The following is a 26260-nucleotide window of genomic DNA, read 5'->3' as shown; positions in this document are numbered from 1 at the left end:
AACAAAAATTGAAACTTGCGTGTTGTCCGTCGTAACTTCTTGAGAATGTGGATTTGTCTTGCTCCTAATTGTAATGATAAGTCTTGTATATCAATTTTCTGCATTAAATGTTCCAGTGTGTGAGGCATAAGCGCTTTTTCAAACAACTTTAACAATGTGACAAATGGGTGCATACATGGAAGGTTCATGAATGAAGGCCGAGTCTTGAACTCCCACAAGAAGAAGACATGACTGAAGGCAAGTTCATATTTTCCCTTTAAAAACATTTTCGCGTCAAAATTCTCATGAGGCGTTCACGCTTGAACGCCTCTAAGTTATTTGATCCAATTTCTACAGGAGAACTCCCGCAAACTTGGCATTGCTGTACTAGTCGTTTCGAAGGAGTTTTCGCATCTTTTTTCTCTCAGAGGCAAAACAGTCCTCAGCCGTTTCATGAAGGAAGTGTAACCTTAGAAGAAGTTAGATTTTAAGCGGTGCACTGAAAGACATATAGACCTTTAAGTCAGGATGCCAGTTGGCGTTCCGAAGGTGAGCAAAATCGCTGAGCAGAAGGCTTGGTTTCCGCCGTCTAAGCAAATCATCTTTCAGAATTCAGGGAACCATTGGCACTCCACAGGGTTAATTTAGTGGCAAGCCCCTTAATTCAGTCCATTACAAAACATATCTAGTAAGCTGAATCAACTATTGAAAGCTGCTCTTTGTTGAATAAAATTGCCCAGTGCACTCAGAGTGCTCATAGGGTGGGTGAGTTCTAGAATTCATCCTTGGATTCAATCCAAAAAACGGAGATGATAGAGGTCATGACGAAACGGGTGGAGTCGGATGGATCGTCAAACGAGAATCCGAGAGCATGCTTGGATAAACACAGTTGTTTGATTGATGATGATCAAAGTAACTTTTTAGTATTTATACTGTAAATAATAAAAAATAAAACTAAAACTTGACAGGTTAGTCACTGCGAGTCACAGCTAAATCCATCTCCTGAGGTGGGTTGATCGGATGCTTTTGAATGAACAAGCAATGACGTCACAAATCACTCACTTCAAGTTCCAAGAACGCTTGGATTCATCACCCTGGATGGAATCACGGAACCTAGGAATGCTTGGATGGATTTGGATTGAATCGCTTCACAAAAAAATGAATTCTAGAACTCATCCTATGTTGAGACAAATGTCAATCTCTAATTACCTCCAAATCAGCACCACCAAACAGGTTAACACATGCATTCAGGTAGCACGACTGATGAGTGGTGACCTAAACAATACTTGACTTTGGTCTCAACGTGCTCTGAGTCTGCTCTAATTCAGGCACCATAAATGCTTTTTCCAGTTTTTTAATGCTGCTGGATTTTCAATACCCAAACAAATATTTGTCACTTTAGTATTTTTTCATGTCTCCTCTGTGTTCCAGGTGTTAAGAAGGCAAATTCAGCCTCCTCGAGAGATAATGAAGTTTCTTCAGGAGGGAATTCCAAGAAAAAAGCGAAAGGGGAGAAATTTCCAACCAAAGTTAGTAGTAATTTCCATCTCATACATGATAATTTTTTTTTCTGTCTCCCTCACTCACCCCAAAGAATGAACCGAAATTGTATTTAAATCCTGCAGTTTTTCTCTGCTGAGTTGGCACTACTACTTTTCATTTCCAAGCAGCTGCCTTACCTCCTACCCTGCTATCCGAGATTTACCTTAGATTGTCTAACAGGAACCAATGGTTCCTTTGTTTTTCTATGCACATCTGTATGATTCCGAACCATACAGATGTGTATAGAAAAACGTCACTGGTGCGGCTCAGTCAGTTGCAAAGAACTGCTAATTTATCCTATGAGTTCAACTAGAATTATTCATACTCATGTGTTGAAACCTAACCCTAGATATCCAGGTTCTGTTTAAGCTTGGCAAACGTGAGCTTTCTGACTCAGAAACATCTGAAATCAGCAATTTTGGATCCATAGATTCTGTCTTTTTTAACTACTTTATTGACCTCTCTTCATCAAGTACCTAATGACCAACTTTTGTTGTTGTTACAGGTTGTTGTCCGGAAATTGCCTCCTTCTATGAATTTAGAATCATTTTTAGACAATGTGTCTCCATTACCAGACAATGATTACATTAATTTTGTGCCTGCCGATAATTCACTCTTCCCCCTCAACTATTCTAGAGGATATATCAATTTTTCCAATCAAGAAGACCTACTCATTTTCACTCAGAAATTTGATAACTATGTTTTTGTGGATGCCAAAGGTAAGTAATTTCTCCTCCTCAACAACATGGACCATGGTTGGTCTCTCATGACCAACTCATAGGAATTTTACAAAATCAATTATAAAGATCACTCATTTAAATTCAAAAAGTATCAAAATTACTATACTGCCTACATATCATACCCATAATTTCAATTTCTATTACCTAATCCCACTTCTTCCAAAAAAAAAAAAAAAAAAAAAAAAAATTAAAAAAAAACCATCATGTCTCAGAAGCACTTGGAGCTAGATTAAAGAAAACCAACAAATGATTTTAGTTCGACAACAATGATCCATGAACGATGGCCATTTGGACAGTGCAGCATTGAGGCATTTTAATGCCCAGAGCAGATATTGTTTTTATGCCCCCCCCCCCCCCTCCTCCTGTTCCAATCCATTTCCTCAACACTCTCTCTTACTTCTCACAAAAGTTGACCGAGAAAGTAAGATTTTAGACCTAGTTTTCAATTTTAACAATGCCCATGATGTAAAAATAATTAAGTTCAAATGTGATATGTTCTACTGTGGATTGTATATTGAGAATGAAATATCTACCCATTCATTTGGATCTGGAAAGAGTTTAAAACAACAGGCAATTATTTACACCTTTTTTATTGGTCGATAAATGTATGCAGATTCATTCGGAGTTCAAGTGTCCGAGTGCCTCATTTTTTTTGCGGCCGCTTCTGAATTTACAGCCTCCCAAGGACCCTCTTTGATTTTTAAAGCCTCAATTTCGTTTTTGATAAGCTCAATTCTATCATTAACTGGTACAAGAAAAGGTTGGTCTCTCATATCATTTTCCATTATGTCAGAAAATGACTTAGGTGTTTGGTAACAATTAATTAAATTTTCATAGTTGGAACAAATGTAAAAATGTTGTGGAAAAAAGAACTGTCTGCAAGATGATACCACCCTTGACGAGATACTCTGGGCGAGCTGTCTCTCTGCCCCCTCTTATGCTGCATCATTGAATTTGATTATTAATGTTGCAGGGTATGCTCCTGAAGTAATCTTTGTCTTGTTACTTCAAACTAGATGTTTTTTTCATTTTTCAGGACACGAGTATCCAGCTTTAGTTGAATTTGCACCCTTTCAGAGAATACCTAAGGTGAAAACAAACAAGAAAAAAGACAGTAAATGCAGCACAATAGAAGATGATCCTCACTATATCAAATTCAAAGAACGGTTGCTAGCAGAAGAAGAAGAAAATGAGAGTGGCAAACAAAATGTTTTTGAAACAACTTTGCCTGGTACGATTCTGCTTTTCCTTATATTATGAACTGAAATTTCTTGAGGAAAGAACAGTAAGTACATCTGTAGGATTCTGAAATAAAGGACTTTCTCCCTCAGTGCCCTATTTAATATTTCTTGGCAATTTTTGAAGGGTTGAAAATGCTCTTATGTATGACAAACATTTGAAATAATACATTTCAATGCCTAAAATGTGAAACTACGTCCATACCCCAGCATCATTATCTGTGGGCAATCTGGTTTACAGTGTGGATAAATTTAGAAGCCCCATGTATGGGACTTTTGCGGTGTGTTGATGTAGAAAATTTAGTTTGACTACATATAGAATTGGTTTAAATGTAAAGTCATACTGCAAGTCAAACCAAATTCAAGAACTATTTTCTGATAATTTTCAAAACTGGGGTTTCCGATTGTCTTTCCCACAAAAATAGAAACTTAGCTTCAACCTGATCTCAGAACAAATGATATTTTCATGATTTTGTGAAGTACACCAAAACATTACATAAGTCCTTTTCATGGAGGATCAAACTTAGTTACATCATGAACCAGATTGCAAGGTGAAAAGGAGATGTTGCATGTGTGAGGAATTTGCGGTTTGCCTGTTGATTCTTCTATATAAGTTCGCGAGAAACACGATGGTGCCACTGGTTTTCTCTGAAATCAACTCCCAAGCTCAAAAAAAGCTCTCAAGTTGAGGCCAAAATGGAGGGGATATCCCTTGCTATCCTGAGAGTCCACCTCTGCATCAAGACAAACTCTCCATGCAAAGATAGGGAGCAAATACATTGACAGGGCTGCCAATTCATTTGGAGACTCTAAAACTGAAAAACGGCATCACTGCTAATGTGTTTGCTCCCTATCTTTGAGTGTTGGTCTTGATGTAGAGGTGGACTCTCAGGATAGCATGGGATATCCCCTCCATTTTGGCGTCAACTCGAGAGCTTTTTTGAGCTTGGGAGTTAATTTTGGAGAAAACCAGTGGCAACATCGTTTTTCTCGCAAACTTTTACGTAAGAATTAATAGTCAAATCGCAAGTTTCTCACACATGCAACATCTTAATTGATGCACAAAGCTGTATACAAAAAAGACACAGGGAAAATGGAGCAATCCTATGGGTTGATGCAGGTGGCTGCAATGGACAAAGGAGGTAAGTGGTAGAGTAAATGACAGCAACCTACAAGACACCCCATAGTTCATTCATCATTTATCTCTTTCGTCCATTGCAACCACCCGCTTCAACCCATAGAATTGCCCCATTTTCCCTGCTTTTGCTTTGTTTATCAATTCCAATAATACGCCCCCAGGGGCATTATGCACCCCAATTCAGCCACTGCTGCCTCACCCTAACTGTGGCTATGTGGGGTACAGATTTTATTACAAGTCTTCGTCTGTATCCTGGCCCTCGAACCATCCAAAAATCCCAATATTCTGAGTTGGTAGAAATCACCTCATGTTGCCACAGAAAGAAGGGGGGAGCTGCTGTCCCTTACCATGCACATCACTTTAATAAGTACAAAAAACGAAAATTAAACTTAATGAGACTTGTAATTTCATTTTGATGCATTTGGAGCAGCATTTTCTCAAGGTGTAATGAAATCATGATTCGTCAATCCTCACTTAAACGACTCTATTTACTCCTTTCAGATGATGTCCCTGAGAAAGTCACATCAACGCCCTTACTTGACTATCTCCGCAAGAGACGAGAAGAAAAGAAAAGAATTCGTGAAGAGAAAAAGGAGGAACGCAAGAAACGGGAATTAGAAAGAAGAAAAGTGAAGGATGAACAACGGAAAGCCAAAAAAGTGGCTTCCACGGTTTCAACATCAGTAACTGCTTCTGTTCCTTCTGATACCTATGAACCAGTGGAAACTTCTGCAATGGTAAAAGAATTTCTTTATTTGATTATCATCAGAATAAGTAAGATCATGATAGTTCTGTATTTGTGTGCACATCAGTGTGTAAACTCCTCAAAATTTTGGGTTTTCAATGTTTTGCCAAATAGATGGTTGAACTTGTTTTTTCAAGGTTTTTTCATATGTCGCTTTAAATGCTCTGTTTAAGTCGCCCAATTGTGTATATATTTCATTTGGTGCAGGAAGATTCTTTTTCCATTGATACTAAAGTTTAAGAGTAATTAAAACTCAAATACTCACCAAAAAATAAAAACTTACAGCTTAGTGTAGTTCAGTTTCATAATTTCACATAGCCATGAAAAATGTTAAGTAATTGATGGTTTTTGCATGTTTTCTAGTCAGAAAATTTGTGTCAAGAGCCCCAGTCCCCCTCTCTCCTGCCCCTATTGTTTCCTTCAACCACTCCTCCGCCTCTTCTCTCCTACTCTGTCGAAGAACAAACGAACGCATTGAAAAAGCTATTGGGCCTCCCTGTTAAGTTACAAGACCCTCCATCAAATCGCGAAGCTGCGGATCCTGCAAAATCCTCCAGTTTGTTCAACAAGATGTATATTCATCAAAAATTGGAGCTTGAGTTGCTTTCTAACTATTCCAACTTTAATCAAGCTTGCGGAGAAAGGGAGCCAGAAAAAGCTGCTGAGTCAGACTTGCCTTTTAAGAAATTCCTTTTGAATGATCTGAGAATATGTTGTTTCCCAAGTTCAAATCTATTTGGCTCTCCTTTTAACACAGATACGTCTTGTGCTCATACTGCATTTGCAAGCAGTGGTGATAGTTTGGCAATTCATGGTTATGATTTTGAGAGGGGAAGGCTAAGGGAAAATACTAATCGGTCAGTCGGAGATGCTAATTTTTCCTGGCATTTGGACCCAAATCAAGAACCAGATTTCCATAGAGAGCAGTATCCTACACATGACTTTTTCACTGGTAGTGAGAATAGGATCAATCTGTACACTCCAAATTATTTCACAAAGCCTGTTTGTAGGAGAGGCCTACAGCAAAAAAGGCGTATTATATTTATTCCTCATGCAGAATATACACCTTGGCTTCCGCACATTGAGAACACCAGTTTTGTTCACTGCGTGCAATTTAGAAACATGAAGAGAGACCAAACATCAGGGAACTCTATTAAGGCTCCAAAATTTAGGTCATCACATACTGAGCCGAGGGAGGCTTGCCATTTTCGACGCTTCCCAGAAAGAAGCTGTTTTAACACGTTCCATGCAATGAGTGGTGATTTTTCACATAAGAAAAGATTTTTCAACATGATAAGATGATGATTTACTCTTTCTGTCCTGTTCAATTTCATTAAAAAACGATCGAATTTGACAGTATTGTCAATCTCATCGAAGCTCAAATAACTTTCTAGCATTTTTCTGATTTAGAATATCTGACGTCAGTAATTGCAAGATGATGACTTTCCAAGTAGAAAAATCTAATGAAAGTTTCAAATCAAGTATGAGTAATTGAAAATTCAGCTTGGATAGGCTATAAGCTTCTCATTGAACATCCAGATTTTTCTCCAAATCTATTGCATAAGTAGTTAGTTACTGTCAATCTCATTTTTTTTCTCATGAATTCCATTCGGAATTTTTAAATCTGTGGCATGGTTTTCCGATTGTGATCAGAGGAAAATGAATCATTTTATTATATATTCGCAAGAGTTTTTGTGAAAAAATGCTTGAACAAAACATGTCCCTTGTTTGTTGAAATATATTTTATCCCCTTACAATTGCTGGTCGTGTAACAAATTTTGCAGTTTATTCTCATCAACGTCTTTTTCCTACGAAGGTAAACTCTCTGAAATCTTGAAATTCTACGGAATTTAACCTTCTTTCCTTACGAAAAGTTACAAATCTCTAATTTTTTTCAAAAAAAATTTGACAGGCATTCTAGTAAAGTAAAACCTGTTAGTGAAATTTTTGTATGAAACGAAACTTTTGTCGCAAAACATTTTTGAAAACGTCTGAAACATAATACAAACAGTAGCAACATGTCATCTTTTGTAGGTATTTGAAATTGAAAAATGACTCTGTATTAATGACTAATCAGGAATGAAATGAGTCAAATAAAGTTTTGGTTTGATGATCTGTTAATATGTATTAATTACACAAAGTATGTTTCCACTTGTGTTCTGCTCCATAATTTTCAACTCAGCAAGTTTTTTCAGTATTCTTATCTGTTCATCATGAAGCCCGCAATCTTTCGATTGGCCAACCAAGCTTATTGATAGTAAACCTGTCCCTAAAAATTACAGAAATAGGGTAAAAAACTTGCTTCAACACCAGCTTTAATGTTCAGTATTACACTTTCTTGTGTGTTTTTTTTAATTTTTTACTTTATTTTTACACCCCGGTGTGAACCTGAACCATTTACTTATGCTTAACTCCAGAACTTTGTTGAATGATGAAAATTATTGACAAATATACTCACTGTATTGTATTTTAGCAATTTAATTTGGCAGCTGTAATTTAATTAAGTTCAGTACTTGCGATCGATAGTGACTCTCATGTTCGTCTAGTTAAAATTTTTGTTTCTTTGCGTGGATTGAATACATTTCCATCCTTTCTCTCTATAAAAACCCTGAAAATAGAATATATGCTCTAATTAGTGGCACTGAAGGTTCTCACTAATAATCAACGGTCAATCAATTTCTTTTTTATATTGATGGCACTTTACAAGCAATACCTACTCTAGTAGGCTCTAGTCAAAATTAGGAAATTCATCCACAGAATGCTGAAAACCCACTCTAAATTTTTTACCCAAGGGCTGTTCATTAAATATATGACTCTGAATTCAGGATTTTCCAACCCTTCCCCCCTCCCCCAAATAGTAACGCTTTTGTTATACACTCATTAAAACGCAAAAACAAAATGGTGTAATGCTATCCTCAACAAGCTCTCTCTTCTGATGCGTTACATATTTTATGAACAGCCTCTAAGTAAATCTCCTTGATTAACTCTCCAATTCTTTTAGAAGATATTTTAAACAAGTTTACAAAATCTCTGCAGCTTCTTTATTTATCCGCATGCGTTGCTGTGTATACTTTTGTAAAATCCTTGCTTCTTATTCATTCCAGAATTCTGCTAGCGCTGGTTTGAAGGAGAAAGACCGAATCAAGGATAAAGATCCTCTTGGGAAAAGAGGAGCCAAAGATTTGTTGAAAGCTATCAAAGTAAAAGAAAAACTGAATTCAATTTCGAAGTAAGTTTTTCATCCAAGTTTTGCAGATTGACTGTATTTACATTATACATTGTGACAGATTGACGTCTATTTTACTAATTTGTTCAAATTGTTTCTTCGATCCCTCCACATGTTCATTTTTTCAAAGAGATCAAACTTTTTTCAAAAAAGAAAAAGAATATGGTAACAGGAACTTTAAAAGTGGAAATACCAATAGTATTCATTCCCTTAGAGAGAAGTGATGTTTAGTGCAACCCTTTTAATGCAAAGCTAAGATTCACGTTGCACATTCCAGAAACTAGGTAAAAGAAAACGGCATTTCCTGCGGGCTGATTGTTGAAATTGATGGACGAAGCGATAGACAAAGAAGACATAGGGAGTATGGGGCTATCCTATTGGTTGAAATGGATGGTTCCTATAGACTAAGGGAGAAAATAATGAACAAACTTAAGAGTCTCTTGAGGATTGCTGTTAGTTAGTCTATTACCACCCGCCTCCTTTGTCCATTATAACCGCTCGTTTCCACCAATAGGATCCCTGCATACCCTTTTTGTCTTCTTTGTCTTTAGCTTTGTCTATCAATTTCAATATTCAGCCCACTGAGAACTGAAAGCCTCTCTTAAATGCAGCATAATTCGTTCACTGCTCTGCTGAAGACAAGCACACCACTTATCTCTTTCTTTGTTGGGTAGCGCATTCTGTCTTGAATATGATTACGTTTTAGTTCTTATTCTCAAAAACAGAAAACGTATTTCAAAACGGTTATTCCATCAACATGGAAGAGCCACAGAGTGTGCCCGATTGCTAGATAAACCAACTTGTCTGTGACTAAGCAGCAAATAACAGATGAGTTAGTTTGTACTGTTGTTCATAGTATTGAAAAGTTGAAAGGTAAGAAGGTAGAAGATTAAATATTCTTTTTTTTGTACTTGGTATTTGTTTTAATTTTACTTTTTCTCATCTCTGTCTGCTATAGGGATAAAGAAAAATCTGGGAAAAGCTATAGAGAGGAAAGATTACGCCGAATCGAGCAGCGTGAGGAGCTGCGGAAAAAAAGCTCAAAAACTGGTGATTCAAATGAGACCATTAATCAAGAGTCTGGTGATAAGGATAAAAAGATTGATAATTCTTCAACGCACAGTCAACATGATGACAAAGAAGAAAAGTACAAAAAGCAAAAACCGAAAATAGACAGTTTCCAAAAACCCAGAAAGAAAGAGTTTGAAAAACGAAGTAGTGAGTATTACAAAGGAAAAAAAGATTTTCAAAGTGATAAACCCAAGAAAAAAATACTTGTTCATAAACCTCAAGATGGCTCAAGTGTTTCAGAAAATAAAGAAAATAATTCAAACTGTGATAAAGGTAAGGAGGGCAAATCGGAGGAGGCTCCAGAAAAACAGGGAGCCAAATTAAAATCAGGCATTGGGTCCCAGGACTCGGTCGGAAAATCTGCAGAAACCGAAAAAAAAGATAAACCCTCTAAAGACTCAGACTCTCTCCAGAAAAAAAGTAAATCTCAAGATACCTCTGTGAAACCAAGTAGTTCTGTCAAAAAGAAAGCAGAAAATGATAAAGAACAATCAAAAAAGACGAGTGAATCCTCCACCTCCTTGACGAATGCTAAAAACTCTGAAGACTCTTCAGTTAAACCACTAGAGCACAAGAAAATCTCTAAAAACCAGTCTTCATCTCTAGGAAATTCCACAGAAGGAGACATTTCTCCTGTGCCGAAACCAGAACGGAGAAGGTCACTCGAGTCACAAGATCCAGTTCAGGATAGTGATTCTCAATCAAGAAAGGATCCCAGAACTGAAAGACGGATCAGAAACAAGGTGTGTAGTTTCATAATGTTTTTTCATATGCTCTCAGAACGTTTGAAAGTAGAGCGTTTTAAATCAGTGTTTAGTACTAATAATGGGTCTGTTGCATGCACGAGATACAGCCAAATAAATTTACTCTTTGTGGGTAAAGTCGCATGTATCGTAAAATCGTAATGTGTTAAAATTAAATCTACCATCAAAGTCACGTCAGGGTTCTGTATTGTTGTATCTATTTTTTAATTTAAGAAATTCAGAGTTACCTATTTAGAGAAAACAGAAAGAAATTTAGAAATGTATTTTGGGCTTTTTTGTAACATAACACAATTGACATAAGTGTTAATTTTTGCATCATTGTATTCCTAACACCATAAATGACCATAATCAGGCAAGTCAACTGCATAGTATTTGTCATCATCTGTCTACACAGTTGACTGATTTATGTCTTTAAACACAGCATTGCCCTCGTTTGCTGTTGTCTATGCTCAGAACATTTAAATCCGTGGTTAGCAGAGACAGAAAGTTAACCACCAACTACTAGCTCTGGCCATAAAATTTATATTAAAATCATTAGCGCAGGCATAGATTGTTTCAGTACTACTGGATTTATTTTTTTAGTTTTACATTTAATTAATATCAAACTTTGTTTCATTTTTTTATCAGGACCGACCAGCGCTGGAGATTTATAGACCTGGAATGGGTAGATACAGCAAGCAGAGGTTAGAGAAAGTTTTAGGGAGCAGCACCGAGCGCGATACCCCCTCTCCAAGTCCGTCAATCACATCTAACTAAAATTGATAATAGGCACCTAAGCTAATAAAATGTTTCTTCAAAGTAACTAATTATGAATGTAAATTTAAGTTTTTAAGATTTTTGTTAAAAATAAAATATTTTTCAGTTTTTTAAGACTTGTTCAAGCAAACGAAATTTTTCCAAGAACTTATATTTCCAGAACCACTGCTTTGTAAATGGATACATGGTAACTTTCAGCTAGTTTACTCAGTTGAAAGACTTATGTTTCCTTTTTAATCAGTAATTTAAGGCAGAAGGGTTGTAACTACATTTTTTTCTATCTCCCGAGAAATTACAAGTAAATTGCCCAGCTGCCCTATTGCCTCCGACATAACTCGAACTATTTTAAGTTTTGCAACTTGCGCCTGGAGTTGGATATGAGGACAAAATTTTTTCACTTATATAAAACCATCTCTCAATGTATTGTCCATGATAATGATTTCACCAAATATTTTGTTAGAACCCTTTTGCTCTAAGCAACTGATATCGTCAGTCCCCAGGAAAAGGATCGTAACTTTTCAAAGTTGAGAAATTTTCACTCTCATACTGTGAATTTGCTAGAAAACAGTTGAGCATTACTCTTTGAAACTTTCAAGCAAAAATCAGCAAAATTTTGTACAGAAATTGCATGGTCATATTCTTGTCAGAAATTGAATTGTTTAAGTCAATTTTGCAACCTTAGAATGAAGTTACGTTCCTTCATGTGAGAAACAATCCTCCCCACAATTTTCGAAAATTTTGGTCTCTTCAAGAGTAGTCAGATTTGTCATGAAAAAGACAAGCTTTCATGTATTGAATGTCCTAACTTCTAAGATGAATTTCGAATAAATTGCGTAGGGATCAATGAATCTTGTTGGAAGAAAGTCGGATTTTTCCTTTGATGATCGTAATCTACAGTGGTTTCAAGTTTAATTGCCGAGGAAGGTCATGTGCATTTAGCTAGACTCTGCAATAATTTTTTCAATGAATGTCATCTCCAACACGCAGTTTCCACTCTTCATCATGCTCTCTCTCCTTTAAAAACTTGGCACCTCAAGGAAAAACTCTACAATGCAAGAGAAAACTTTAATTGAAATCCAAAAATTGTCCACCCTTGATTGGTATATCCGGATGAGTTGAATTTGTGTGTAATTCAATACTTTCCAAAAACTAAGTATTTTCACTATGCCCCAACAATATCTTAAATGGAATAATTTTACAATTACATTCGTCTTCAAAGAAATTCAAAATTTTATCGTAGAATCAAACTTCGGTTGTCAATTTGAGATAAAGACTAAAAAAGGATAATTGAGAACTCTCGGAATATGTTCTAAATAATAATAATGAAAAAAAACTGACCTTAGGATTAAAAAATGTCCTTAAAAATGACCAAAATGACCTTAGGATGTTACCAGATAACTAGAGTGCTGGATAATTGAACGCAAGATAACAAAGCACAGCATGACTGGGCGCAGAATAACGTACGCTCGACTGTGCGAGTGAATTTTATTTTAGGGTGTACAATAGAAAGGGGAAAAATTTAAATGAGAGCAACAATTGAGGGAACATGTACAATTTATTAGCTATTTAACAGCTCAATATCACCGATGACGAAAGTCGCCAACAAATTGGGTAAAAACGATTCAACAATAGATACAGATATACATGTTTACAGTTACGTGACTATTCAACGATGATCAAACTGAACGGTGAGTTTAAAACTTACTGCCATGTTTTGAACAAACCTAGGAGTAAATTAGTCCATTTGATGTTGAATGGAAAACTAGAGTTTGGGCTGCCTGTTTTGTTTCTAGTAGCAGTCGCACTTCATTCATCCAATCACTGGCGATCGCTCTTGACCCACCTTGAAGCAGATTCATGTATTTTAATGTTTGAGCTAAATCTCCCCTGTCGAGCCAATACCTGAAATCAACGATAATAAAAATTTAGCTTTGGAAACATTACATCACAGGAGGGGGGAAAGTCAAAGCAACAGATAACAACTCAGAGAAAATAATAGTTTTAAAGCAGAAGTAGTTCATTGCCAGTTCGGCAGTGAAGCTGCAGGAGCTTGTGTCTCAGTTTGTGACGTTGCAGACTTCCTGTCATTCTTAGGTCTTTAAATGGAAAAACACTCAATGTCATTTCTTAAAAGCATCCCTAATTTTTCTTCTTTAAGTGAAGAAAATTTTGTGAAAATTCTGAACAATTGCTTCGGTTTGTTCTCCTTTGATAAAATTAAATAGGAGCAGAAATTTTGAAACACGGAAAATAAGGAACGTACACCTGCAGTTGTACTATCATACTGTCTTTACTTCTTTAAATCGGGTAGATTTGGGGAGACACAGACAAAAGCAGAATGAGTTATGAGCCGCAACTATTATAAAGATGAATTCTAGTTGTTACGGTTCAGATCAGAGGGGAAAATAATAAGATACTGCGGATGGATAATGTTGTATTTATAGTTTCCACTCACTCCTCTTTTTGTCTTTCATTTGATCTGACAACAAGAATCTGTGATATTCAAGAAAAAAAACAAGATTTTCAAATTGAATATTACCTGGCTCTTTGTAAAATATCATAATTGTCTAGAGCTGAGACATCAATGGGCTGATCAGCTAGCTCGCTAGCAGGAATAGGGTTTGAGGCCCGAATGATAAAGAAACTTTGAAGGAACGATAAGAATAAGTAACTAAGAGAGGCTCCTCCTTCAGGGACGATTGCAACACGATAAGCTGCTTGCTCAACCTTGAAAAACCGTTGCTTTAGAGCATTTTCTGGATAGACACCTCTTGAAAGAGCCTCCTCAGGAATAGCCTTCACAATAGCTTCTACCAACTCATCTTTAGCTACAAAAAACAAAAATATACAGCAAGATTAATAAACTGAAATATCTGAATCTTCACTCATTAAACGAGTCAAACCTATTATTAATTACTCAGCATGATCAGTTTAATTTCCAAAGTCATAGAACTAAAGAGTGGCATGTCTCCTGCCTCTGGCGATTATTAACATGGACAAAGACTGGTAACTGAACAGCTTATCTGCTGATGTCTCTTTCTCAGTGAAAGTTTACAAACACTTCCTTTTCTGGGCACAAACTTTTCCTGGAGACATCTCTGTGGGACATTTCCTTGCCGAAATCTGATTGCCGGTAGCTGAAAATAAGTGCCTGCAGACGCCGTAAACTTAAAAATGCCTCATATGGATTGCAGACGGTGCAAATTGTGCATTCAGGATAGGATTTTAAATATTTTTGATGTGTTTGTGTTCAACATGATTTCATGCAATTTTACCAATATAGTCTTAATCAGTTGGCTATGTCTCTTAAGTACAGCGGTAGACCCATTAGGAGATAATTATTTTTTAAGGATAAAACCCAACATTTCTACCAGTTGCATTGTAACACGTATTTTATATTAAATTTCAAAATGGTCTTTTATGAGGAGTAAGAGTAATACAGAAAAAATGGTAAAATTATTGAGAGCATTTATAGACACTGTGACGACAGTACTAGCAAAATTTTTTGTATCATTTAAGGAATTTTAAAAATCTTGGTTTCAATGCAAAACAAACTCCTAAGATACTACAAACAAAAATGCTTTCCTTGTGGATAATTTTACCTCCTGCTTTGACGATGGCTTCAACTTCGGATTTGAGGGGCTTCAGTTGCTCGGACCATGGAACATCTGGGGACCAGGCGTTAACAGCAGTTAACAACGACTGACAGGCACTCCAAAGTGACAAACTCTGACGTGCTAATTTGTCTTGCTCTACTCTCTCTAAAAACATACATGAAATGATAGTTAATAGAAACTCCCTTGTTTAGAAGTTGTTGTGACAGGGTACCAGTTCAAGTGGGTACCAACACAACGATTATCACCTCTGCGACAATGTCTGTAAGAACGCTTTCCTTAATACATCAGGTAAGTCTAAATATTCAATTTTTCAACATCAACAATGAAGGATTTCATGATGAATTTACTGAGAAAAACAATACAACACCACATTTAATCTTTGAAATTATTGAACAATGACTTAAGTCGTTAGTGAATTAAAACAGATCAAGTTGGAAAATTGAGAATTTTTGCTAGGAAATTGTGGTTGGATTTCATTTCAATGTACATGACAGTAAAAGAAGGAACCTAAAGTTCAACAAATACTGAAATGTATACCAGCTATAGTATCAATGGCAGAGGTGATAAAAATGTTTATTTCTATTGCAAAGTTTATGTCTTCTCTTTTCAAGGTTTGAAAACTGAGCAACACATCTTTAAATTCTCTTGAAATACTTTTGCATGAGGGGAAAACATCCAGAGGTTTCAAGAAAAATTATTGGTTAGTTTTCCTCTCAGAAAATAAAACACGAGCAGAAGTTTGCAACGCCACAATCGGAGATACATTTTTTTTTGTACTTTGACCACCGATAAACTGATAAATAATAAAAAGGAAGATAATGTAATTGATACAGGTGAACCTTTGTGAGTGGACGCCACCAAAGTAATTAAAGACTTACTCACTTAATGGTAATTTCATTTAATCCTGCAGGCCCGTAGGTGAATTACCCAATATGTAATTATTATACCTAAAAAAGTCTATTACTTACTTTCAAAGGCTTCAGTTAGTCCTTTCATGCGACCAACCATTCCTGCCAAAGATGCTTTATATTTCTCTTTCTCAGCGGACACTCTTTCATCAATTTCTCTTGATACCTTCCGGCTCATTTCCTTCTCTTTCAACTCCAATGCTGCTGTTAAGTGATCATGATGAGCTTCCGTCAGATACTGCAGTTGCCTTCGAAGCTCGAGGTCCAATTCTATTTGCCCTTCCAACAACTAAGAGGAAAAAAATAAAAACTAATTTTTTTTTGTGGAACATTTTAAACTTAGTGCAGAGAAGAGGTAGCTTTTTCCATGCTCCTCAAATGGGCCTGTTGCAAACTTTTGCTAGAGCAAAAATAAGAGTTGTTTCTTATAGATAATGCCTCAAAAATCACGATGAGCGCATCGGCAAAGTCTGAAATGCACTCATAACTTCACAATCTGCGTAAGAAATTTGCGTTTTTTTAAGCTTCCCGCTTCAAAAACGATACTACGGCACAAGTGAACATTTTGTTAGAGGAGTCGCTCCATCGTCGGCGATATTCATCATGGCCGACGCTTGCGCGCAGTTCCGCGCGTAATTCGAGGAGAGTTCAAGGTCAATCAATTCGGGCGTGGAAAACATGAACTTTAAAACACGCCGATTGTTATCTGGTCTAATCCAGTTCAGGTATTATCTCGTCCCATCACACGTGTTTTGGCGGATTGGCGTCGGCCATGATGAGTATTGCCGACGATGGAACGACTCCTTTTACAAAATGTTCACCTGTGCCGTAGTATCGCTTTTGAAGCGGGAAGCTCAAAAAACCGCAAATTTCTTACGCAGACTGTGAAGTTATGAGTGCATTTCAGACTTTGCCGATGAGCTCATCGTGATTTTTGAGGCATTATCTAGAAGAAACAACTCTTATTTTTGCTCTAGCAAAAGTTTGCAACAGGCCCATTGCTGAGAGGGAAAGTTATCCAGTGAGATATTTCAGTTTTAGGCCGACAAGATTATTTTCCAATCCCTCGGGTATTGTCTGGAAGCTTTTTTGCTAAAGAAGGTGCTTAGTGCAATGTTTCAAACTTACAAAATGTCATTGAACATTTAGTGAATAGTAATCTGTCAGCAAAAATTTTAAAATTCAAGTCATCAAAAGCAATTGTATATTTCATCAAATTTTTAAATACTTGGATGGAAATCTAAGTAATCTTCCCTATATAACTGCATTAATCAACCGATAATGTACAAAATAGAAAAATTTGACTAACTTAAATCTACAATTGAATATATTGATTGTAGAGTAATTAGAAATAGACATACTTTATCTTGCAGTTCTTCTTGTAGTCTTCGTCGTTCCAAGTTCACTCCGTATTCAATGGCTGCCCTTATGTCTACAGAATCCCCTGCATTCAAATTTTCAATTGCTTTCCGTAGTTTTTCTGCCCCTATTGTCTGAAAGTAAGCGAAGAATACATTACGTTATTGCACTTCGTATTCTGTTTAAAGAAGACCGGTGGTCTCACTGACAAGAACTCACAGTTACGTATGGACTTCCCTGTGTGCTGCATGCAAATGGCTGATAGTCATTTTTAATGCAGTTGTGGCTTTGAATTTCCATTTCAAATATTGGGACAAGATTAGATGTGGAATTTTTTTAAGATACCTGCAAAGTTTATCTCTTCTTTTTGTCTCAACTGTCAAGGAAATCATTGGCTTTACATCAAGGCGAGTTTTGACGTAACTTCAAAAACATAAGAAGAAATGGCAAAGAAAGAAATTTTTAAACAATTGACGAAAACAAATTTTACACCCAAAAGTCATACCAGGGAAAGTCATTATGTCAAAGTAGTTCTTGTAAAGTTATTATCTTTGAGTTGATTGAACGCAAATTGTTTACTGCGATCCGGTGTTTTTGCCTCGCAGCCAATGTCTGAATTTACAGAAAAATACCCAATTTTACAGTAAAATGTGGGATTTCCTCCACTTTTTAAGGTATTGAGCAAAGAAAAAAAGGCCACATTTTGAAATTGCTCGGTCACTTAGGATTTGCCTCACATTTGACGCAATCTTGAGATTGCAAGATCAGGCATTTACTGCACCCCTGCATGTGAGGATACATTGGATGAATGCAGCTAGAATTTTTGGTCCTTCAGCTTGGAATTTGTAAAAGTTAAAATACTTATCAAATATTTCATTTTCAATGTTAAATACTTTCTTTGTTATCTGACTAAAGCATAATTTAAATGATTTCTCAGTCATTGATAAAAGTGAATTTGGTGTACAAGCAAACATTTCCAATAAATTCCTGATGCATTTATGCCAATAGTATGATTCAAAACCCATAGGGTTCAAAAGGAGTTCAACAAAAAAGAAAAAAGTTGGAAATACAAACCTCCAATTTCACCAATTCCTTCTGGTAATGAAGCACTTTTTGATAAGCACTGAACAAGAAAAGGTCAAATTCATCTTCTTCGAGTATTATTTCATTAGATGATACCTCAATATCGGGAAACAAGGCTCTCAGCTCTTCCTGCAACAAAAAAGTGCAACGAAGACTTTTAAGTATTTTTGTAATTCTAATCACATCTATTGGTAGCAAGGCCTAAAGGCAGCCGCATCCCAATTGTTGCAATCAAAATTTTGTTTAAAAAGTCATTGAAATTAAGGTAAAAAAATTCTGAGAAAGAATGGAGAATGCACAAAAAATGATTTTTCTTTGAGATTTTGTTATAACTCATTTCTTCATTGGAAGCTCACAAGGACAGGAAAAAGGGCTGAAAGTAGATCTTGAAAATTAAGTTAAGTTGTAACTAAAGTATGATTTTCTGAGAAGTTGAATACTGCTCATTTATTACAAAACAAGCGTAATACACAGGGTCAGTTCAAACACATTAAAGTAGCTGATAAATGCAAGTTTAGAAAAACTGTGAAAACTTACAGCAAAATAGGTGCGGGCCTCTTCCACTTTTTTCCAGTACTTATCAGAGACAGAGGCGGATTGTAGTTCTTTTTCCGCAAGTTTTTTTGATTTTTCAACTTCTTCTAAAGCTCTCTTAACATTAAGTTTGGCAGCTGCTAAGGCGTCTTTGTTACCATCGATCTTTGATGATTCCGCTAGTTCTTTTAATTTGTTCAGTTTTTGCCTGAGGAATAAAAAAAGAGCAAATATTTATGACCTTCATGGACTGTGATAAATTTGAGCAATTACCATAACAGTCTCCAGAAATTATAGAGGGCAAGATGCAGTTTTTGAGAAAAAAAAATTGCAATGTGAGAATCTGTTTACACCTTGCATGACCTTTAAAGGCATAATCAAGCTACTTTTGTAGGATGATCTTGCCAGGCTATTACCTTTTGATAGCATTTGTTTAGCTGAAATAAAAAGTAATTTTCATTAATTGAGTTACTACTTACTAAAAATTAGAAATGAGCCTTACACTTAAATAACGCAACGATGGAAATTGCTGTACTACAGCAGTCAAATTGCTACCTCCTCAATTTTCTACAAATGTTCATTAAAATAAAACGTACTTTAATGTGGAGTTGTTGCTTGTTTGCTACAGATAACATGAATGAGATTTGAGTCTTTGATTCTGCAGATAAAAGTTTCGACTTTCTTATTATTTTCATACATAAGAAGTAGAAAAACATTAGACAGAGTTCGTAGAAACTCATGCTTGCCTCTGATTGGAGCCAGATGACATCATTTGGTTCGGCGCGAAACCAGGGCATTTTAAGTTTGCAAAAAAGTTGCGCTTTTTGAGCTGCATATTTCTCGGTTTCTGAGTTTTTTTTTTCCAGTTTTTAAAGTGCCCATCGCGTTATACCTCTCAAAAATGTTTTTGTGTTCAAAATTTGTTCATGATTTAGTGACTCGGTACCTTCTATCAATTCAGTAATTATTTATTGGTCAACTGCTGGCTAACCTGGCGGTTTGAGCATTCTCCTGAGCAATCTTTAACTTTCTTTCTTTCTGATCTGTAATCTGCTTTATTGTATTCCAAAGTTTGGGAGAGCTCTCTGAAACGGAGGCTTCAACCAGCTGGTAAACAGCATCGTAGTGTTCTAAAAAACAAAGGGCAAACAAACAAAAAATACAATGTTTCAGAATTTAAAGACTGATTAGACTTAGACTTAGAAAAAAGAAGAGAACAAATGAGATCAAAAGAGGTTGTTTCAAAAATGACGATTTTAGCTGTTCCCCACCCCCTCCAGTTGTGAAACAAACTTTGCCTCATTGTCGCCTTAAGTGTCTCCAATAGCTGGGCAAAATTTCAATCCTTTTGGATAAAAAGGGATCTAAATTCCCTTTTTAGCTAAAGTTTGAAAAATAAAATCACTAAAACGGGTTGAGTTTGATCGTTGCAAGTTGCACTAAAAAACCTTGAAAAATGTCTTCTACCAGATTATCAATGCTGTGTTCATGGATACGTAATTTATCGCAGTAATAATTCAACTTTTTCGATTTTTCTGATTTTCACAATTTAACTTTTTGGCATTTTTCATATTTTCCTTATCAAAACTTTTGTAATTGTAACTCATGTAAGAAAATCACAGGTATACAGAAAGCCGCATTTTTCAGATTGGGTTGTTCATTTAAATTAGAAGGTGCCACAAAATAGACTTAAGATGGGTGTGCTCATGAGGGTAGCGCTGCAGTTGCTGTGAAAATAAACATGTAACAAAATGGCAAGGAGCGTTTTCGCCGAAGCAGAATTTGGTGCTACAGTTAGGACTAAAGATTTGGTGCAATGATCATTAAACTGTAGAAAAATGACAAAAAGGAAAAAATCAGCATGGGTGTTTTATATTTAATCATCCCATATTCGGCTAATGTTTCTCCACAAAATTAGAGTTACACAGCAGAATTTCCTAGGTCAGATATTTTCTAAAAAATCACAAGCCTCCCCCCCCCCCCCCCCCCCCAGCCACTTACTTAGCAGTTAGTTGACTGTATCATCATTCCCTTGCCTACCATGAGTTTAGGTTAAATTAAATTCTTACCTTTGACAGCCTGAACTGAGTCTGCATAGGCTTTAATTGCATCTCTTTTCGATCGATTCAATTCGATTTCAAATGATGTTAAAGTTTGAGGCTGAATATCTGATCGCTTGTCATCTTTGTTTTGCTTGCTGATCGAGTGGTCTTCTGTATTTACAAACATTGAAGAACAAATATTGATGAGCTGATTCCTTAATAAATATCACAGCCCCTACCCATACATACAATTTGCACCTGTTTCTGTTTCTTATAGAGGCGCGTTCAAACGTTTTGTCAAACCGCTTGATGAGCTTCACAAGATCAGTGCAATCAGCGGTAGCTACAGGTGACGTTTAGGGGAAACAAGAACATATTTGTGATGGGGCTCATCAAGCGGCTTGACAAGATGACTCAATGCAACTTGAAAACGAACTGAGATGCTAGTGTTCAGAATAATAATGTGGTTATGAGCAAAAAATTGAATGTTCATAGTAAGTAGGTGCATCCTGGAAAATACACGCTATGCACATCGTTTGGCATGGAAAAAATCTTAACTCATCTGGTATCATTTAGGATTATATGCATTGATTTGATTTTTTTCCCCAGATTTTTTTTATAATCCATTGGTAACGCATGAACTGGAGTTTTTGGACTTTAATTTTGCACAGTTTCGGTAAGGTGGATACATTGGTGAATCTTTAAGAATTCACCTTGGAAAATACAAAAATTTCCTTTTACAAGTGTTTTTGCTCAAATTAAAGCAGACTTAGCTGCTTTGAAGTCTTTTACGGCCCAAGTACATTTTCTAATTGGACTGCATTTTGCAATTTAGAACTATAAATTCTAGCCCGGTTCAAAAACAACGTATAAGCCATTAGTTTCCCTATGCACATAAGTGTTTTTCCAGAAGAGCCGGAATTTATAGTTCCAAATTGCAAAATGCAGTCCAATTGATCAATCACTCTCTGCTGCACACAAGAGAAGGTTATGAGTTATGAGTGCCTATTTTTCATTCTGAGTTACTTCAATCCTACTTAAAAATCATCGTAACCGTTATCATGAATCGTTGGGAGAAGAATATGGTAAAATGTATGAAAAAACTTGAACTTACGGACTTTGGACGGTTTTTCTTGACTCTTGTCAGATACCTTTGAATCTTCTTTTGCAGACAAGAGAGCTAAAAATATTAGAATCAATGATAAGCTATCAATGTTACAACTAAGGCCACAAAAAAGAATCCATCACATAATTTTTGATGCGATACACAAATAAATTCAGGTTATCAAATAAAGCCAAGATCAAGTGCCGACACATTGGAGAAAAGGTTGAATTTATCTTGTACATGGGTAGTAAGGAGCCTCATTTGAAAATGAAAATTCTGTGGGGACTAAAAAAATTTGTGGAGGAAAAATTAAATTTTAGTCACATTACTTTTTAACTCTTTCCAGCTAAGAAAATGTTTGAGGGGGTGACATTATTTGCCAAATTGCAGGGAAATTGTTGAACAGGCAGCTTTAATGTGATCGGAGATATAGAGGACACAATTTTCTCACGCAAAGATTCTTTCAACATTTTTTCACTGAACAATGCACATTCCACTTTTTCATTGCTAAGGTAGCAGGTATTACAATTTTCTAACAATTAGGAACTTATAGGAATAGCAGTTTTGATACAGCAGAGCAAAATTCTAAAAATTAGAAATCGGAGCAATAGAGGATTTGACTCTTCTTGAAAGTCTTTGTCAAAATTCTTCAATTGCGCAAAACACAATGCATTTTTTCATTAATCAATGAAACAGATATCCAATCAAGTTCAAAACGTGCAAATTAGAGGCAAATTTGGTTTGAAAAAATTATGCTTGGTAGAAACACTCAAAACAGTAAACTATCCGCGTAATTTAAACTTGAGCAAAAAAATGTACTTACGTTTTGAATCTCCACTCCCTTTGGGCGTGCCTGCATCTCCTTTGTTTTCTGAGGACTCTCCAAAGCCAGCCAAATTATAGACACTTGTGATGGTTCTAAGGAAAATCAGAAATTTCGAAGAATCAATCGCTGAAATTTGCTATTGAGTTCTGAAATCTCATTTCATTTAGTGAGATCTAGCATTATTTCTGAAGTCTTGGTGACTAATTTTTTGTTGATTTGTAAAAAAAAAAAAAAAAAAAAAAAAAAAAATTCCCATTAATTGACTTGCACAATTAGTTACTTATTATTAAGGTGCACTGCCAGATATTAAGGCACTATAAACATGAAAAAAAACTGGGGCTTTGCAGCAACAGTTTAATTTAGAGACTGGAACCAACGGCTAAAGTGTAAAACCAAATATCTCCATGGCATTGTTTCAAAATTTCCCCTCCTATTTCATTTATCAAAGAGCGGCAAGCCAACTTTATAGCTTTAAATCTATTAAGAATATTTTGCTGACAGAGAGAATAAATCAAGAAAGTGTTCCAAAAGTTACGCTGACTGATTTTCCAAAGAAAAAGTAAAGAATGGCAGGTAGTCTGCAACAGAGATACGTGGTTTTGCACTTTGCACAACGATATGGTAGGTATAGTCTGAACGCGGGATGTTACTAGACTCATGCTGATTCATATTACTCTCTAATGGCATGTCGTTTATGGTAAAACTTTTGGGATAAATTGTTGATTTTATGAAATTTTCCAAAGCTTTTGCTACTTAAGTATACTCAGACTTTTTTTCTTGCAAGTAGGTATTTCATAATTCCTTCATTTATTTTTGGCAATGTAACAACATCATTTAATGGTGGAGGAGGTTGTTTTATCATCAAAAATGTAAAAGTTTGAAATTAAAACATATAAGTGACAATGTTATAATAACTCCTTCTATAGTGTCGACTGAAGATGGACGATCACCATGAAAGGCCATGACGCTGTTTCCACAATTTTTGCTCCAAGTCAGTGTTGTTCTTTACAAGTCTTGGGATCATGTCTGTGTTTCTTTGGTTGAACGAGAAATTCGAGAAACCATTATGAAGAAAAATAGGATCTCACTTTGACACAACTTCTGAACTACTTACTGGTCTTTGATGTCTGAAAGATAATCTGTGGTAGAATCTATGATGGATTTTTCCTCTTGCATGACAACTTTGATGAACTTATCGCTACCAGGAACATTTCCATCAAGCCAAGATCGGAATTCAGGATCATACTGGGCATACAAAATTACACCGCCTGTGCCTAGAGTAGCAAGGCTGATTGTGTAGAACAGAAAACGACCACCCCTGTAACAGAGTATCAAAAGCGTAGGTAAATATTTGATGCATCAAATAAGACAATCAGAGCATTTATTCTATTTTAGAAACAGACAATGAGTGACATCAATATCTTAAGAAAAGCCATATTAAGGCAATTTCTATACCACATGCCAGTCTCGGATGTGGTGGTCCAGATCGTTTGCTTGATTAGAGAGATTGCGCATACCTCTGTGACGACGAATTTTTGCACACACTTCCTTATACATCAATTACATTAAAGGATAAGGAGGTTATGGGTTTTCTGATTTCAGCCCATTCATTTTTACTCCGCGCTCTGCTCATACCATTGCAGATAAATTAAATGGGAGTGCAAAAGATATAGATTTTTGTCAAAGGTATGAAACTTTAAAACTTACTTCTTTTGAGGAGCACTGCTCGCAGTGCGGACGGATTGAATGACCAAGTTGCCCTTGCGAGATTGACAAATATTTGCGTGTACTTTAGCAGGAACATGTAAATGTCTTTTGGAGAGCTGAAAAAAAAGGAGAAAAAAATTGATGAATTGATCTAATCTCGTTTCAATGATGAGTATCCATTAAACTTATGTTCATATTAAAAAAAGTTAACAGTTTGAGGGAAATTAAGCAATGACCATACCTTCTATTAACAGTGCTTGTCTGCAGAGTTCATTTGAGGAATTGCAGTGAGTGGCTGAATAGAAGAATGTGCAACAAGAATTTAAAAAAACTCATGTTTCACTTGATTGAAGGTTCATAATAATGAATCTCACACCTCATTGAAATGTCATTCGATGTAGCTGAAAGCCACTTCGAGTATTGAAGCTTGTTCCATGTATGTTCCGACAGAGGTCGAATCTTCCTTGCATCAACACATTAACACTCGCTAATAGTGCATCTTGAGTGAGACGTGTGAGCTGTTCAGTGGTACTGATTGAGAGCTAATGTGACTTAGAGCTCGCTAATCATATGTTGAGGCAAACGTCAAAGTATTGTTTATATCACCACTCATCAGTGGTGCCATCTCATTAACCTGTTGAGGGGTGCTAATTCGGACCTAATCAGAGATTGACGTTTGGCTTAACATACGATGCGTGAGCTCTAAGCTTCAACATGGGGATAAAACTCTGTTCAAAGCCGAATCATACTCCTGAGACATCACTCCAAACCTGACAAAATCAGGAAATTAGAAAGCAGGCCAGATGGGTTTGGCTCTAAGCGAAATCTTCCAAGTAGAGATGCTCACTTATTTCATACCTGTCATGTTTTGGACTTGATATGGTTGTGCGCGAAGGTTACAATAGGAGGAGCGCAAGAGATGGTGGCAAGGTCTTGGCAGCTGTTCGCATCAACGGCGGATAAGATTTCATATAATTTAAGAGATAAATTTTTGGCAATGTTTTATAGCTAAGAGGAAAACATTAGAAAAGTCAAGTTTGACTCTTACGTTGCGCAATTACAATCGAGGTACTGATTGAGGACAACTTCACCAGACAAACCATGGCTGAACAACAAGCTGTCAGAGACAGATCAATAGGTCATCGGACGTAGCCTCTACCTTCCTGTAGGACCGTGCACAGTCAGACCTTTGCCACCCTGAATTTGTCGTAAAAGACAGGACATTGATGTAAAGATCAGCTAAGGTTACTGGTTACTCACATGCTCCAATTGATGACTGGAAAGGCAGAGACCCAAACGATACATGTTGACTTGAAAACTAAAGTGGAATGCACTTAATACACAAAGCTTTAATAATTAATAGCTTGAGATGGAAGGAGGGAATAGATAATATTAGAGTAGTGATAAGGGGCTCATAGTGCGGTTGTTGGTGGGTTGCGAAGGAAAGCTTATTGCGCACAGTTCACTATGATTTCAGGGTTGGACCACTCAAGTACAGCTTCAAAAAACCATAAATAGTTCTGCTAAAGTAGGATTTGTTATCCTGTCACGATTAAAATTATTGAGAGCAAATCACAACAAGGGCTGTCATAGCAAGGTGAGTTTTCGAAGGAAAAGGAGAGAGGGGCGGAAGGGGGGCTCATGCCGGGAGAGGGGAGAAGAGGGGGAATCCAGTCATCAATGCAAACGTTGAGCAAGATTCTCAACGCAAATTGCAATACATATCTGTTATGCTGGTCGTATACTTTCCAGGATGCCACAACAGCGAGATACGACGTTTTTGAAAATGACGTCACGTAGTTCCTAAAATCGAAGTCGACCTTCTTCTCTTTATGCCATCCTAATCGAACGACTCCCGATTTCAGTGGAAGGCGCCATGC

General features: G+C 36.4%; 2 protein-coding genes across 3 annotated transcripts; one reads left to right on the top strand and one right to left on the bottom strand.

Moving 5' to 3' along the window:
* The first annotated feature begins 14 nt into the window (after nt 1-14).
* Upf3 (UPF3 regulator of nonsense mediated mRNA decay) lies at nt 15-11313 on the top strand. Its single transcript, XM_019046185.2, has 8 exons — nt 15-237; nt 1411-1508; nt 2027-2240; nt 3298-3492; nt 5139-5374; nt 8487-8611; nt 9567-10422; nt 11071-11313. Exons 1-8 carry the CDS (start codon nt 228-230, stop codon nt 11197-11199), a joined length of 1863 nt encoding a protein of 620 aa, XP_018901730.2. The 5' UTR covers nt 15-227; the 3' UTR covers nt 11200-11313.
* Nucleotides 11314-12735: 1422 nt separating this feature from the next.
* On the bottom strand, nt 12736-26009 carry Mitofilin (inner membrane mitochondrial protein mitofilin). 2 transcript variants are annotated; one of them, XM_019046091.2, is made up of 14 exons: nt 25641-26008; nt 24381-24496; nt 23788-23991; nt 22671-22765; nt 21857-21922; nt 20770-20913; nt 19692-19830; nt 18704-18908; nt 18158-18295; nt 17086-17217; nt 15785-16013; nt 14802-14960; nt 13739-14027; nt 12736-13101 (listed from the first exon to the last, which is right to left on the bottom strand). In XM_019046091.2, exons 1-14 carry the CDS (start codon nt 25683-25685, stop codon nt 12924-12926), a joined length of 2139 nt encoding a protein of 712 aa, XP_018901636.2. In that variant the 5' UTR covers nt 25686-26008; the 3' UTR covers nt 12736-12923. The 2 variants fall into 2 exon arrangements, with proteins under 2 accessions (XP_018901636.2, XP_018901637.2); XM_019046092.2 differs by lacking the exon at nt 21857-21922 and having other exon boundaries at nt 25641-26009.
* Between the last annotated feature and the right edge of the window lie 251 nt (nt 26010-26260).

The sequence above is a fragment of the Bemisia tabaci genome, chromosome 4, assembly GCF_918797505.1.
Source record: "Bemisia tabaci chromosome 4, PGI_BMITA_v3".
NCBI classification, from domain to species: domain Eukaryota; kingdom Metazoa; phylum Arthropoda; class Insecta; order Hemiptera; family Aleyrodidae; genus Bemisia; species Bemisia tabaci.
The sequence above is the reverse complement of the archived record's forward strand: the minus strand, read 5'-3'. Positions and strand labels throughout refer to the sequence as shown.

Bases quoted from the DNA above. Each gene is read 5' to 3' on its own strand.
- Upf3 (XM_019046185.2), top strand. The intron at 1,509-2,026 runs GTTAGTAGTAAT...TTGTTGTTACAG, and splicing joins GGGAGAAATTTCCAACCAAA to GTTGTTGTCCGGAAATTGCC. The intron at 10,423-11,070 runs GTGTGTAGTTTC...TTTTTTTATCAG, and splicing joins AAAGACGGATCAGAAACAAG to GACCGACCAGCGCTGGAGAT.
- Mitofilin (XM_019046091.2), bottom strand. From the start codon at position 25,685: ATGTATCGTTTGGGTCTCTGCCTTTCCAGTCATCAATTGGAGCAT. The intron at 24,497-25,640 runs GTGAGTAACCAG...CTTTTTTTTCAG, and splicing joins CCAGTCATCAATTGGAGCAT to CTCTCCAAAAGACATTTACA. The intron at 21,923-22,670 runs GTAAGTACATTT...TAATATTTTTAG, and splicing joins AGGGAGTGGAGATTCAAAAC to CTCTCTTGTCTGCAAAAGAA.